The sequence below is a fragment of the Hyperolius riggenbachi genome, chromosome 1 (assembly GCF_040937935.1).
Source record: "Hyperolius riggenbachi isolate aHypRig1 chromosome 1, aHypRig1.pri, whole genome shotgun sequence".
Classification (NCBI taxonomy): Eukaryota; Metazoa; Chordata; class Amphibia; order Anura; family Hyperoliidae; genus Hyperolius; species Hyperolius riggenbachi.
The window spans coordinates 567,918,273-567,934,687 of record NC_090646.1 but is presented as its reverse complement, the minus strand read 5'-3'; the positions used below and the strand labels follow the sequence as shown (position 1 = coordinate 567,934,687).

Genomic DNA, 16,415 nt, shown 5'->3' with positions numbered 1-16,415 from the left:
ATATTTAAAATTATTTAAATATTCCCCTAAGCTTTCCTTATGGCCTCCACCTCCTCTACAGCCATACCACTCCTCACCAAACTTTTACTAAGCAGTTTAAATATGGTTGTCAACCGTTCAGGAGAAAAACTTTTACCATCGATATGTCTGTTACATAAATGCATTTACAATACATAAGTACTTCCAGAGACACCAACAATGAAATATTTTAACTAACTGGCAAATATTACAGTAATAAGGTAACATAGCATATTTAAACATGTAAACAGGACTGGATTTAGCATAAGGCACTGTAGGCACGTGCCTACAAGCGCCTTATACTGCAAAGGCGGATTTCTGAACTTTCCTATTTTGCAATTCAACAGCTGGGAGCACCATCGCTTACACCACCACAGTCACCCACGACTGCACCTCCCAGCCGCACACAGTTCAGTTGCCAGCCTGTGGTCCCACCACCCAGCAATTTGTGGCTTGTGTTGATGGGCGGGGCTTAGGCCACAAGAAACCTCTTCCTACAGGGCTTGTAGAGAGAAATAAAGTGTAGAGAAACCGAGAGCCCAATATAGTGTAGTATGTTAAGCATAAATTAAGTAAAGGTTATCGTGAGAAAATTATACTCACAAACATGGGTTACCACACAGGCAACCACTGTATAGGCAGGTGAGGAGATTAGACCTGTCCTCACTCAGGGATAAGAAGTCGCTCTCTGAAGATGCGAAAGGGGGTAGATCACCCCTCCACCAGGGGTGGACACGGTATAGCAGTAGCAGAACAGAGGCGCCAGCAGGATAAAAGTGGATAAAAACTTTAAAATTTGCTGGGAGGAAGCGATGGACTTACCTCCATAAAGCAGACACGAAAGACTGTCTGAATAGTAGTCACATTTATTAAAAAGTACCCCAAAACAGTGCAACGCGTTTCGCAGGCCCAGCCCGCTTCATCAGGCAATAAAAATGGGGACAAAACAGAATTTCAGCAATAGCAGGTGTAGCGCCTCACCTGCTATTGCTGAAATTCTGTCTTGTCCCCATTTTTATTGCCTGATGAAGCGGGCTGGGCCTGCGAAACGCGTTGCACTGTTTTGGGGTACTAATTAATAAATGTGACTACTATTCAGACAGTCTTTCGTGTCTGCTTTATGGAGGTAAGTCCACCGCTTCCTCCCAGCAAATTTTAAAGTTTTTATCCACTTTTTTCCTGCTGGCGCCTCTGTTCTCCTACTGCTCTTCCTACAGGCTCCTGAGTTGTAAATCCGGCCCTGAGTGTCCCCGTCTGTCTTCAGCCGCTTTCATGCAGGCGTTCCTGGTTCCTCGGTCCACTGGCTGCACACGTCATGTGCCTGATTACTCTACTTCCGCCCATGCGGTGCCTCCCATTGAAGAGCAGGCCACAGCTACTGGCAGAGCCGCACACACTATTCAGGCTTCCATACAGCCCATGACCTCCCTTCCAGCTCTGTCACCCCCCGCATTGCTTCTAATGCTGGTCCTGGGGAGAAGTCATCATTGGTGCAGTCCTCCTGCACAGGCCCTCCTCTGGCTGGGACATCAGCATCGGGAGGAGGGGGACGCACTCCCGCCACAACTTTACAGGCTTCTATGCTGCCCATCTTCAACCTACCAGCCCTGTCGCCCATAAAAAGCTATCATTGGGGCAATCCTCCAGCACAGGCCCTCTCCTGGCTGGGACATCAGCATCGGGAGGATGGGGACACACTCCCATCGCAACTTTCCAGGCTTCTATGCTGCCCATGACCACATTCCAGCTCTGTCACCTGCCGCTTCCGCTGCTGGTCCTGGGGATGCTTGGCCTTGTGGCCATGCAGAAGTCACCATTGGCGTAGGACCTCCACTCATGTTTTTGAATCAGACAAGAGCGGGGATACAGTGGCTGACTAGTGGAAAGCAACTTACAGATGAGCCACCACTCCAGGGTCCATCCAGCCATTACCAGCAGCACTGTAACAGCATTCCCAGACTCATGTGCAGACCCTGTGCATGTGGAGGCGGCAGACTCACAGCAACAACAGCATCACATCCATTGGGGTACAGCACTTTAAAATTTTATTCTGTCACTGTGTGGCATTCATATGTCTTTGTTGGCTTGCTCAGTTTCCAGCGGGAGCAATTAGAATTAATATGCTATGGCAGTGTAGGGACTGTAGTTAATGTAGCAGTTAGTGTAGTTAGCATAGCTGTGAGTGTAAGGAGTGTAGCTGAGCATTTTGTGAGTGTATTTTGTAGGGGCAGCAGGGGTTAGTAGAGGTTAACAAAAAGTATCTAAAAAAGAAGGAGCGCTCTAAGTGCGTTACCCAGGATGAGACTTTTATTGCGCTTAAAAGTGGTTACTTACAGAAATGGAGATTAAAAACGCTTATCAGCGGGTGGGCTACCCGCTACACCCCTCAGCGGCAAGGCTGCACGCGCTGTGGCCACAGCGCGTGCAGCCTTGCCGCTGAGGGGTGTAGCGGGTAGCCCACCCGCTGATAAGCGTTTTTAATCTCCATTTCTGTAAGTAACCACTTTTAAGCGCAATAAAAGTCTCATCCTGGGTAAAGCACTTAGAGCGCTCCTTCTTTTTTAGATACTTTTTGCACACTCCCTAACTTGGAGCAGCATAAACTGTGTTTGCCTGGTGTGGACTAGAGACTTATTGGATGTGATTGGTCAAGGCTTCCTGGAGTTGAAAGCGCAAGGAACACTTTTTTGGTTAGTAGAGGTTAGTATAGCTTGGCAGGGTAGCTTAGATAGAGACCGTTTGGGGGTAAAGGTCCATAAGACGCCCCTGCACGATAGACGAACCTAGGTTTAGTATAATTATTTTTTCCTGATTTTTGCCCTCTAAACCGGTGCATCTTATTGTCCGTAGCATCTTATAGTCCGAAAAATACGGTAGGTACAAAGATAATACTGAACTTGTTTTGAGTATTGGGGAAAATTCAGAATAAAAGTGTCTTTGTATTGCTAATTGAGAGGACAATAAGATGAGAAGCATGCAGCACATATGGTAGACATGATACGAGAGGAGAGTATATGTATCTATTCATTTTAGACACGCTACTGTGAAGATTGCTTCATTATCCCACAACAGTCGTGGATTACCCTGCTGCATATAGCAGATTTCCATGGGGAGAAAGATAGATGCTCTGCATGTATATAAGGCTCTTAAGATATTTCATAAAAAGATGTAACATCAAATTCAATTACAATAAAAACACATGGGATATAGAAAAAGCTTTAAGAGAACAAGACCAGTAACAGTACAGGAAATACTCTACAGAAACATCAACAAAGAGCTTCAATATGAGCTAAGCCTTAAACATGCTGGTTTTTAAAGATCAAAGCACTTTAGGGTTCAGATTTCCAAGATACATCAGCAAAAGAATACAACTACCAGGGGAAATGGAACATTGGGGTGCATTCACTTAATGTAGGTAAATTTGTCGTGCAGAAATTTTACTAATACTTCTGACAGTTAGGTGGCATGTTGCTTAATTTTGTGCCCTGCATTACCTCGGTAACGCTGATGTGCGCTACGTTGCTACGCTAAATGCCCAATTCACACTACCTGTTGGGAGTGTCGGTAAAATTGCTGTTTGCTCCCTTTACATTGCAGTTTTGACGACATTTAGAATATACTCCCTTAGCTATTATTATGATTTTATTTCTTTGCTTGAATGTGCTCTTGCAGATAAGTACCTTTGTTGCGGATTAATATAACAAAGAAATCCAGGCTCCAAAACTATTAACTTAAAAAAAAAAAAAAGAGGAGGAAAGAGTTGACTTACTTTCAAAAACCACATCAGGTATGTAACGAGTGAGACTAATGGCTGAAAAAAAACTAAACTACATGCCTCAGTCAAGTACCTACAGCTGGGTGATGTGATCAAATGCTTATGTGTGCTTCTATTTTCTGATGTCTGGGGAGGAGGGGTTTAGGTGTCCATTAACTGACAAAATACTAATGCTGCAAATATTACTGTTTAGCTATGCCCACACCTACTTTGTGCCTTCACCCACTTTCATAAGTGCTGTACTTTTTGAACTATAAGAGACACTTTTTCTACCCCAGAACTGCAGGAAAAAATGTGGGTGCATCTTATAGTGTGAATATACGGCAATAAGTACCATAATAGTGTAGAGTGTGCAGCGGAAGCACTTACCAATCTAGCCTCCACACTCCTCTCCATCTCTGTCACAATACACGCAGGTCCTGCCGCTCTATACGCTCTCCTCTCCTACTTCCTCTCCTGACTCTGTAATCACTGTGAGACGATGATATTTTCTCACAGTGATCACGGGGTTGGAAGCCAATGAAATCACCTCCTGACAGGCTCATGGAGCTCTGCTGTCATAGCGACAGCAGAGAGAGTGGCCTGCAGCAACTGGAGAGCAGAATGATTGGCAGTAACGGCAGGTCCGTGCAGTGGGGTAATTGAAAATCTACGCAGCCATAAACAGGGCATAGATTTCAATTACCGCGGTGCAGAAGCAGTTAAGCAATATTTTAAGTTAAAGGACCACTGTCGCGAAAATCTTAAAATTTAAAATATGTACAGATAAAAAGTGCATTTCTCACAGACTAAAATGAGCCATACATTACTTTTTTCCTATGGTGCTGTCACTTACAGTAAGTAGTAGAAATCTGACAGTACAGACAGGTCTTGGACTAGCCCATCTCCTCATAGTGGATTCTTAGGGATTTCTTTATTTTCAAAAGCACTTAGTGCACGGCAGTTGCTCCGTCCAACTGCCAAAAAAGTGTACGGTGAGCAGGGAGGCTGGCAGAATCTTTGTAAAAAATGTTTCAGGGAGTGTCTTTATAAAGAATAAAGGCCTTGCTGAGAATCCCCTATGGAGAGATGGACTAGCCCAAAACCTGTCGGTAACGTCAGATTTCTACTAGAAGAAAAGTAATTAATGTATGGCTCATTTTACTCTGGAAAAAACGTACTTCCTATTTGTATGTGTTTATATATATTTAAAATTTTAACCTATTTTAGTTCCTGGACGTAGAAACTACATCCAGGAACCATGCGCGCTCCCGCGGCCGATCGCGCGCTCCCGGCCGCGGTTCGTTAGCCAGGCAATCAGTGAATCGGGCTATGGTGCCCGATCACTGATTCCTCTCCCCCGCTGAAAAAGCGACAGCTTCTCTCGGAAGCTTTGCTTTTTCTGGCTGTAGCGTCCCCCATGCGTCTCTCTAAGCGTATGTTACGCTTAGAGTGACGTCATGTAAACAAACTCATGGCCGCCATCTTGTGGCCAAAAAGTAAAACTACAACTAAAAGTAAAAAAAATAAAACTCAAACACACATTTACATTATAAATCTATTGTTTACATCCCACCCTCCCAAAACTACCCAAATAAAATGTTTAATATAAAAAAAAAATTACTATAAAAAAAAAATGTAAATATTTACCTAAGGGTCTAAACTTTTTAAATATCAATGTAAAGATGAAATATTTCTATATTTTTTTTATTTTAAACTTGTAAATAGTGATAGATGCAAAACGGAAAAAATGCACCTTTATTTCCAAATAAAATATTGTCGCCATGCATTGTGATAAGGACATAATTTTAATGGTGTAATAACCGGAACATATGGGCAAATACAATACGTGAGTTTTAATTATGGAGGCATGTATTATTTTAAAACTATAATGGCTGAAAACTGAGAAATAATGAATTATTTTCGTTTTTTTCTTATTCTTCCTGTTAAAATGCATTTACAGTAAAGTGGCTCTTAGCAAAATGTATCCTCCAAAGAAAGCCTAATTGGTGGCGGAAAAAACAAGATATAGATCAGTTCATTGTGATAAATAGTGATAAAGTTATAGGCTAATGAATGGGAGGTGAACATTGCTTAAGTGAAAACGACGGAACGCGAATGTGGTCCTTTAATTGAAAGCATACAGGAATGTTTGAAATGCATATATACCACAAATTATGAGTCCTCCTAACAAATACATGTATCAAGGAATACCTGAGATAATGCCTCTCACAATAGGGGGTACTCAGCAAATCCCATATTCATAAAGGGATGACGTAATGTTGAGGAACACTGTGCTAAACACGCCAGAGTGAAAATATCACAAAAGCATATAAATGGCATACAGCATATATTCCAAACAGTAAGAACTCTCATTGCTGGAAATGACTGTTACTTCTTCACGCTATGTGCTATTGAATAACAGGTGATTTCGAAATCAAAACTGCTATTTAAAAGGGTCTGTGATTTCTGCACAACAAAAGGATGACACTTCAGCTCTTCAGCCTCTACAATTACTGTCATTTTATGGGGTCATTTGGCTCATTTATTTGATACAGACCTTTTTCTGAAGTGCTTTTACATAGAACATTCAAGCTCTAGTTCAACCTCCCATTTTTTTTAAAGAGTATAATAGTAAGTCTGCTATAATTATACACAATGGTATGAGTTTTTTTTTGCATTGCACATACAGTATGTACTATTTGCAACAAATATATTTCAAACTATCGGGCTGCTGTTAGCTCCTAATGTTTCATTTTACTATTAAACTTTGGAATAGACAAGAAAATGTGCATTGAACAAAACGTTGTCCATTACTAATTAATGCAAATCATATGTATTGAAAAAAGTTTTTCCCCATGTGGACCAGAGCAATTTTTACCTTTTCAGTGCTCCTCCCTTTCATTCGCCAATAACTTTATCACGACTAATCAATAACAAAATGATCTATATCTTGTTATTTTGGCCGCCAATTAAACTTTCTTTGGGTGGTATGTTTTTCTAAGAATAATTTAATGATAAAAGCATTTTATCCTGGTTATTTATCCTGGTTATTACCCCCCATTTATACTGGTTATTACAACTTTTAAAATATTTCCCTAGTACAATGTATAGTGACAATATTTTATTTGGAATTAAAGGTGCATTTTGTTTTAGTTTTGCATCCATCACTAATTACAAGTCCATATTTGCAAAAATAACAGTAATATACCTTCTTTATACCCTTTTGACATACATATTAAAAAGGTTCCGTCCCTTAGGTAACTATATACTGTATGTATTTTTTTAAATTGTTTTTTTTTATGCAAAAGTTTTTTTGGGTAACTATGGGAGAGTGTGGGACGTAAGGGGTTAATTTTAATAATATGTGTAGGTCTTCTCATTAAAAAAAATATATATGTAGGTGTAATTTTACGAATTGGCCAGAAGATGCCACCATGCATTATCTTCCTGAGTGTACTGTTAGTACGCTAACAGGAAGTGTATGTGTTACTTACGTTAATACAATTACCGCAGGTATTTCATTGACACCAGCACTTTGATCAATGAATGGGAACTGTGGTCTATCTATGAATATCTTCGCCCCCGGAGCGGTAAGAGACCAACCACGGGGCTCTGATATACTGCCGCTGATGCAGCTAGTGGCTAAGGACAACTATCAAAAATATTTTTTTTGTTTCTGAAACCATGCTAATAGTGTAGTTACTATATAAAACAATGACATGAGGTGCTGGTACTGTTGTGGGGAGCTGCGGTGCGTGGTATACCTGGCAGAGAAGCAATGCTGTCCATGGAGGTGTGGCAGTACTGGGATGGAGTGGTGTAACGGTCGTGTGTCGTAGCTCAGATGTCTGATTATGTGGTGATCTGCAGAATCACCAATAATTCCAATGCTATACCAGATTATGTGTGATCTGCAGAATCACCAATAATGCCAGTATAGCAAGACAAAGAGCTGAGTGTGTGGTGTTTGGTGCAACCGTAACTTTAATAGTTTAGCGAGACCTCACCAGAGGGGCTGGTGAGGTACTATCAGGACACTGACTGTATACTTAAGTACAGTAACTTTAATAGTTTGGCAAGACCTCACCAGAGGGGCTGGGGAGGTACTATCGGTTCACTGACCTTATAATAGAGTACTACCCCAGCAAGCTGGAGATACAGCAACTGAAGAGAGAGAATATCCCGAGGGGCGGGTGATTCAGACAATACTGCAGGCCTGAGATACAAACAGCACTGCACTAACGATCACCTGTGGAGCAGGTGATTCAGACTGTACTGCAGCCTAGGCGTAGAAAACGCAAACAGTACTGCACTAAATAACAACTTCACCAGAGGAACTGGTGGAGCTAGCACCTCACCAGTGGCGAGGGCCCACTGGTGAGTAGAATGGTCTGACAGGCAAGGTTCGGCAACAGAGAGGTAAGTATCGGTACAGAATCGTGAGACAAGAGAGTAAACGGTAATCAGGCAGAGGTTCAGAAACAGGAATGTACGTATCGGTACAGAATCGTGAGACAAAAGAGTAATCGGTGATCAGGCAGAGGTTCAACAACAGGTAGGCAGATAGGCAAAAGTACAGGATCAGAAAGCCGGATCAGAGTCAGAGAAATCGCTAAGAATCATACACAGGAGATCAATACAATAAACAATATCCTAGTCTAGGTGTGAAGTCCTTGGCATCAACACCCGGGAACTAGTCTAACAAATAACAATAGCAAGGTAGCAATATCCTAGAGTAGGTGTGAAATCCTTAGCATCAACACCTGGGATCTAGTCTAAGGTCTGAGCGCTAACACGCAAGTATTCACGACAACAGACAGTGTGAGAATGAAGCCCGGAAGCTTATGAAGCAGAGGAGACCCCACTGGTACGCCCCTCCTGAATCAGCCAATCCTGGGCGCCGTGGAACTCCTCTGACTTCAGCCAACCAGCAGGTCAGCTGACGGGCTTCCTCCCCGCATAAAGGTCCCGTCTGTGCGCGCGCCCGCGAGCTATGGCGACCCCCGGCAAGTGAGCAGGCTCCGACCTCGGCGTCCTGGACGCCGGACGGACGGATGGCCGCATGGAGGCAGCTGCGGCGGCGGTGCTGTTCGCCGCAGCTGCCTTGTATCTTACAGGTGGACATTAGCTGGGCGGCTTTTTAAATCACTTTTTAGAAGAAAAGGCAGAACAAGAAAGAATGGAAAGACTAGAAGAAAATTGAAATAGAAGAAATAAGTTTATAGATAAAAATGCCAGAAGAAGATAGAAATAGTTATATAGTAGATGATGTCATAGGAACAAGTTCCCAGAAGAAGAAAAAAGGTTGCGGAAGAAAATATAGAAGTGTATACAGGGAGTGCAGAATTATTAGGCACGTTGTATTTTTGAGGAATAATTTTATTATTGAACAACAACCATGTTCTCAATGAACCCAAAAAAACTCATTAATATCAAAGCTGAATATTTTTGAAAGTAGTTTTTAGTTTGTTTTTAGTTTTAGCTATTTTAGGGTGATATCTGTGTGTGCAGGTGACTATTACTGTGCATAATTATTAGGCATCTTAACAAAAAACAAATATATACCCATTTCAATTATTTATTTTTACCAGTGAAACCAATATAACATCTCAACATTCACAAATATACATTTCTGACATTCAAAAACAAAACAAAAACAAATCAGTGACCAATATAGCCACCTTTCTTTGCAAGGACACTCAAAAGCCTGCCATCCATGGATTCTGTCAGTGTTTTGATCTGTTCACCATCAACATTGCGTGCAGCAGCAACCACAGCCTTTCAGACACTGTTCAGAGAGGTGTACTGTTTTCCCTCCTTGTAAATCTCACATTTTATGATGGACCACAGGTTCTCAATGGGGTTCAGATCAGGTGAACAAGGAGGCCATGTCATTAGTTTTTCTTGTTTTATACCCTTTCTTGCCAGCCACGCTGTGGAGTACTTGGACGCATGTGATGGAGCATTGTCCTGCATGAAAATCATGTTTTTCTTGCAGGATGCAGACTGATTCCTGTACCACTGCTTGAAGAAGGTGTCTTCCAGAAACTGGCAGTAGGACTGGGAGTTGAGCTTGACTCCATCCTCAACCCGAAAAGGCCCCACAAGCTCATCTTTGATGATACCAGCCCAAACCAGTACTCCACCTCCACCTTGCTGGCGTTTGAGTCGGACTGGTGCTCTCTGCCCTTTACCAATCCAGCCACGGGCCCATCCATCTGGCCCATCAAGACTCACTCTCATTTCATCAGTCCATAAAACCTTAGAAAAGTCTTGAGATATTTCTTGGCCCAGTCTTGATGTTTCAGCTTGTGTGTCTTGTTCAGTGGTGGTCGTCTTTCAGCCTTTCTTACCTTGGCCATGTCTCTGAGTATTGCACACCTTGTGCTTTTGGGCACTCCAGTGATGTTGCAGCTCTGAAATATGGCCAAACTGGTGGCAAGTGGCATCTTGGCAGCTGCACGCTTGACTTTTCTCAGTTCATGGGCAGTTAGTTTACTCCTTGGTTTTTCCACACGCTTCTTGCGACCCTGTTGACTATTTTAATTGAAACGCTTGATTGTTCGATGATCACGCTTCAGAAGCTTTGCAATTTTAAAAGTGCTGCATCCCTCTGCAAGATATCTCACTATTTTTGACTTTTCTGAGCCTGTCAAGTCCTTCTTTTGACCCATTTTGCCAAAGGAAAGGAAGTTGCCTAATAATTATGCACACCTGATATAGGGTGTTAATGTCATTAGACCACACCCCTTCTCATTACAGAGATGCACATCGCCTAATATGCTTAATTGGTAGTAAAGACAACATGCATAAAGAGGATGATGTGGTCAAAATACTAATTTGCCTAATAATTCTGCACTCCCTGTAGATAAAAAATAAGGCTACAAAAGAAAAACTATTTTGAAAGGGGACAGATTTTATTTGAAACAAAATGTTACTTTTTATTTTTTTCTAAATAGGTAAGGGTTCAAAAATTACCCCCTTTTCCCATTTGCCTGGGAGGGAATGGACATGTACAGGTGCCCTTATTTATAAAGGAGGCTGCCAGATTGCAACATAAGCCCCTCCCCAGCATCCACTGCCACATGTGGGCATAATAGCGTCACCTCTCTGAGCACAAGGTGGGCGTGCTTCACAAAATCTGAAAATGAGAAAGAGGGACACACCAGGAGGAAAAGAATGATTTACAGTGAAGGTAGATGTCCCCCCCAGTATAAAATGACCACTGACCAGAGGTGCCCCCTAGTATTAGGTAGTCAGAGTTGCAACACACAGCCAAGTCTCTCTCCTCTCCCATCCTCTCCTCCCAGACCTCACCAGCAGCCACCCTGTTTTCTCTTGTTTTCTCTTAGCACAATAGAAATCTGCAGAGAGCAAAGCTAGCTCTCCACTGAAGTGTGGGTTGTACAGGACAGAAGCTGCTGGGGGCAAGATGCCAGGAGGGGCATACAAGTTCATGACAACCCAATCCAAAATGGGACTGTTGAGAGATATGAACATGGGTATGAATCCCCTGGCTATGATATGGACAAGGGGGCTTTGCAGAGAGGAGGGGAAGGATTCCTCCCCCTGCTGTCATGGACGCTGCAGGGGACACAGTGGAGGCACAGGGTGACAGAGGTGGCACTGATATACACATTGAAGGCACAGGGGGGCATAGTTCGCAAAGAGAGGGACACTGAAGGCACAGGGGGCAGACCTGGCACCAAGGGGAAAACTGAAGGCACAGGGGGACACAGTGGAGACACATGGGCATGCAAAGAGGCACAAAGGGACAGAGGTGGCAAAGGAGGGGGGACAACACTGAAGCCACAGTGTGACACAGTGGAGGCACAGGAGAACAGAGGTGACACAGAGGGTGGACACTGGAGACACAGGGGAACAGAGAAGGCACAAGGGACAGAGATGGCACAGTGTTTCAACTTACATATAAGGTCAAGTTAAGAACAAACCGATAGTCCATTTCTCGTTCGTTCACCAGTAACTGCCTGTACAATTATTGAATAATGACTGTATCTACAACCATATCATTAAGGTATGATTCATATTCAGTAACACTTTTTCTCACAATGGAATTAAGTCATAGGAATATGATTATTCTCATTCTCTAGCCACTTATCAATAGCTTGTTCATAGTCTTTTGGTCTCTTGCTCCAGTCTAAATGCCACCTCAGGTTAGAAATGACATTTGTATAGTTACGTCCCAGGCTTGCTCTCCAGCCGATGAATTGTTCCTTATTATATCGGTGAACAGCCTCAGATACTTTCTTGTAGTCAATTATGGAAGTAATCTTGTTCTCCATAAAGCGAACTGTTTCAGGATACAAATGTGCCACATTCCTCAGCTCATCCGGGTCAGCAGATAAATCTGAAAAATACAATAACAATAATTATGTACTTGAAGATGTGAATGGAGCACAGTGGTTTTTTTCTGGTTTCTGGATTATACAGTAACGTATCACTACAGTATTTATTTATATTTTATTTATATAGTGCCGACATACAGTATTACGCAGCACTGTACAGAGTATATTATCTTGCCACTAACTGTCCCTCAGAGGGGCTCACAATCTAGTCCCTACCATAGTCTTATGTCTATGTATGTATCATGTAGTGCATGTATCATAATCTAGGGCCAATTTAGGAGGAAGCCAGTTTACTTATCTGTATGTTTTTTGAGATGTGGGAGGAAACTGGAGTGCCCAGAGGAAACCCACACAGACACGGGGAAAACATACAATCTCCTTGTAGATGTTGACCTGGCTGGGATTCAAACCGGGGCGAAAACCACTACGCTAACCACTACGCCACTGTGCTGCCCATACAGTAATTGTGTTAGAATATTCACCTTATGGGTTTTTGCATTAAATTGCAGTGAAGTGATTTAGTAGACATAAGCTACTCTAAGGGTGTATATGCTTTTATGTGTCAGTGAAATTTGAAATCGACAACTACTCATTTAAATAACATTTTTGCTAATTGTAAAATTTGTGCTTGTGATTACTATAGTCAGAATTTGGATTAAGCATGTTCTTTGTCTGTAAGCTATACATTGTAGGCTCACCCTAGTTTGGGGTGATCCCCACTGTTTGTATTTTCTTGTTTCTTTCAAATAAATAATTTTTTCGGAAAAAGATGTGAATGGTATTCCCAGAAAACAGTGAGGCTGTGTAACGAGGAGCCTTGAGGTATCACTGAACACACAACAAATAGGTTTACCATTCTGCAGTCTTATAAATTTACTAGCTGATGACTCGGCATTGCCCATTAGAGATGGCCTGAACGGTTCACCAGCAAATTTATTCGCACGAATATCGGGCCTTCGCGATCACGGCGAAACGCGAACTTTATGGCGGTTCGACCCGCCCCCTATGCTACATAACTGGGCTAAACTTTGACCCTCTACATCACAGTCAGCAGACACATGGCAGCCAATCAGACTGCACTCCCTCCTGGAGCCCCCCCCTTATATAAGGCAGCAGCGTTGGCCATGTTCTCACTCTGTGCTGCAGTATTAGTGAAAGAAGGGAGAGACAGTGGAGAGATAGGGAAAGTGATAGTTAGGTTGCTCGTTGCTGATATTTGTTGCTGGAAAGCACCACCAAAACAGCTCTTTTGAGAGCTAATGTGATGTTTTTTTTATTTTTTTTCTATGGCCCACTGACACTTGCATATACAGTCCTATCTGTCGCAGCTGGCCCTTGCTAATTGCTATACTGTGCCAGACCCAGCACATTCAGTGCCTACCGTTTCACTGCACCTGTGTGTGTGACAGCTGCACATTGTACTGTAATACCAGTCACTGTGCACCTGTGTGACATCACGCAGTTTTATATACCAGTCACTGCATACCTTCTCACTGCACCTCTGTGTGACCGCACGCTGTTTTATATAGCAGTCCATGCATACCTGTTAACTGCGCCTGTGTGACAGCTGCACATTGTATTGTTATACCAGTCACTGTATATCTTTCACTGCACCTGTGTGTGACATCACACAGTTTTATATACCAGTCACTGCATACCTGTTCACTGCACCTCTGTGTGACCGCACGTTGTTTTATATATCAGTCCGTGGATACCTTTTCACTGCACCTGTGTGACCGCACATTGTTATACCAGCAGCCACTGCAACCTTTTCACTGCACCTGACTGCACATTGTTATACCAGCAGTCACTGCAACCTTTACACTGCACCTGTGTGACCGCACATTGTTATACCAGCATTCACTGCAACTTTTTCACTGCACCTGTTAACCGTTAGTCAAGTCAGTGCATACCTTTTACTTTATCCCCCCCAATATGGAGAAAACAAATGGCAGAGGAAGAGCCAGAGGCAGGCCACCCGGCAGGTCTGTTCAAGGTCATGCTGAGGTGATTTTGTGCAGCCCTGGACCAAAGTACAGTGTTCAGAAGGCACGTGCCATCAACTCCCAAGATTGCCAGGACGTAGTTGGCTATTTAACACAGAACACCTCATTTTCCTCAGCTTCCGCATGGAACCGTGACATATCTTCCTCCGCAGCCACCACTGCTACTGCTAGCACCACATCCGCCCCATTTGACACTTCGCAGAAGTTATTTGGTGGAGAATTAATTGATTCACAGCCATTATTGTTACAAGATGACGGGGGGGGGGGGGGGGGCACACCTAGGATAAGGTCGTTGCTTCATTGTGGACAGACCAAATTTGATCAACTGGACAGTCACTGTTGTTCTGTCATTGAGCTACCTCAGCCCGACCATATGGGCTTGAAAACCGCCATCGCCTGCACTCTCGACATCATGCGCACCAGTCCAGCACGGCCATCACTACACAAACGCTGTTTGCGGTGCGTTACACAGTGAGTTTGGTCTTTCAGTGTGAAGCAGTACTCTATCTGCTGATCCAGGTCTACACACGCAAAATGTTTTCAAGCACTTTAGGCCTCCAATTTAGGAATGCAATGTGATTTCTGCATTTTAGGGATTATAACCCTGCTCTGCGTCAAATCCGATATTTTCCCGGGGACTTTTGGCGTGTATCCCACTCCGCCATGCCCCCCTCCAGGTGTTAGACCCCTTGAAACATCTTTTCCATTACTTTTGTGGCCAGAAACAGTGTTTGTAGTTTTGAAAGTTCGCCTGCCCATTGAAGTCTATGGTGGTTTGCGAAGTTCGCCGATTTGCGAACCTTTTGCGGAAGTTCGCGAATGCGACATCTCTAGTAACCACTATTCATGTTCATTTATAACTTAATTATTGCAAATTTCCTTCTGTTTTAAGAAGGCAATTACACCAAGCTTTGCTTTTTTAGTAGGAGGGCTTTTTGGTTCCTTTTATCCCCCTATACATTCCTAGTAGTTTGGGTCACCCTGAGCTGCTTGGTTACTCTGTTGTACTCGTCCAAGCCCTATTTCATACAGCCTTATCGATCCCTGCCATGCACTAATGAGGACCAAAAGTCCGAAACAGGCTGTCTACATGTGGGTTTGATATGGCTGTGTAAAACTTAAAGCTATAGGCTTGCTATACACCAGCGGTTCTGGATGCTTGCTTGGCTTAACAAGGGCGAAAAGGGATAATTTGCATATTTAGTAGTAGTGCATTGTGAGTAACCACAAATGTTCATTTATAACTGAATTATTGCAAATTTCCTTCTGTTTTAAGAAGGCAATTACACCAAGCTTTATTACCCATGTATGTATTTAAAGTGTAGAGAAACCGAGAGCCCAATATAGTGTAGTATGTTAAGCATAAATGAAGGAAAGGTTATCGTGAGAAAATTATACTCACAAACATGGGTTACCACAAAGGCAACCACTGTATAGGCAGGTGAGGAGATTAGACCTGTCCTCACTCAGGGATAAGAAATCGCTCTCTGCAGATGCGAAAGGGGGTAGATCACCCCTCCACCAGGGGTGGACATGGTATAGCAGTAGGAGAACAGAGGCGCCAGCAGGATAAAAGCGGATAAAAACTTTAACATTTGCTGGGAGGGAGTGGTGGACTTACCTCCATAAAGCAGACACGAAAGACTGTCTGAATAGCAGCAATCCTATTTATTAAATAGTACCCCAAAAAAGTGCAACGCGTTTCGTAGGCCCAGCCCGCTTCATCAGGCAATAAACATGGGGACAAAACAGAATTTCGGCAATAGCAGGTGTAACGCCTCAGTCCTGAGGCACTACACCTGCTATTGCCGAAATTCTGTTTTGTCCCCATGTTTATTGCCTGATGAAGCGGGCTGGGCTTGCGAAACGCGTTGCACTTTTTTGGGGTACTATTTAATAAATGTGATTGCTGCTATTCAGACAGTCTTTCGTGTCTGCTTTATGGAGGTAAGTCCACCACTTCCTCCCAGCAAATTTTAAAGTTTTTATCCGCCTTTATCCTGCTGGCGCCTCTGTTCTCCTACTGCTATACCAAGTATGTATTTGGTTGTTGTTGGCTTCGCCTGCTTTTTCTAACCTTGACACACAGTCACTGAATTACTAATTACCAATTACTCAATTACCAAGTTTGTGAGCTTTGGGGTTCCTGGCATCAATAATGTGAGAATGGAAGCAGTTTATTAAGCAAAGAAATCTAATTGGCTGTTTGTGGCTCTTCCTCCTTTTGTGAATTTGAACCCCAGTCACCTAATGACCAATCATAAATAA

The 16,415-nt window shown here is 43.0% G+C and overlaps 1 protein-coding gene across 4 annotated transcripts in view; it reads right to left on the bottom strand.

Annotated features, from left to right (window-relative positions):
* Positions 1 to 10,673: 10,673 nt before the first annotated feature.
* The window catches only part of ARSK (arylsulfatase family member K), a 113,235-nt gene continuing 107,493 nt past the window's right edge, over positions 10,674 to 16,415 (bottom strand). For all 4 annotated transcript variants that reach the window (XM_068247719.1, XM_068247726.1, XM_068247734.1 and 1 more), the window contains one exon: positions 10,674 to 12,143. In XM_068247719.1, the coding sequence (XP_068103820.1) occupies positions 11,851 to 12,143 (293 nt within the window). In that variant the 3' untranslated portion in view covers positions 10,674 to 11,850. The remainder of the gene's footprint in view (positions 12,144 to 16,415) is intronic.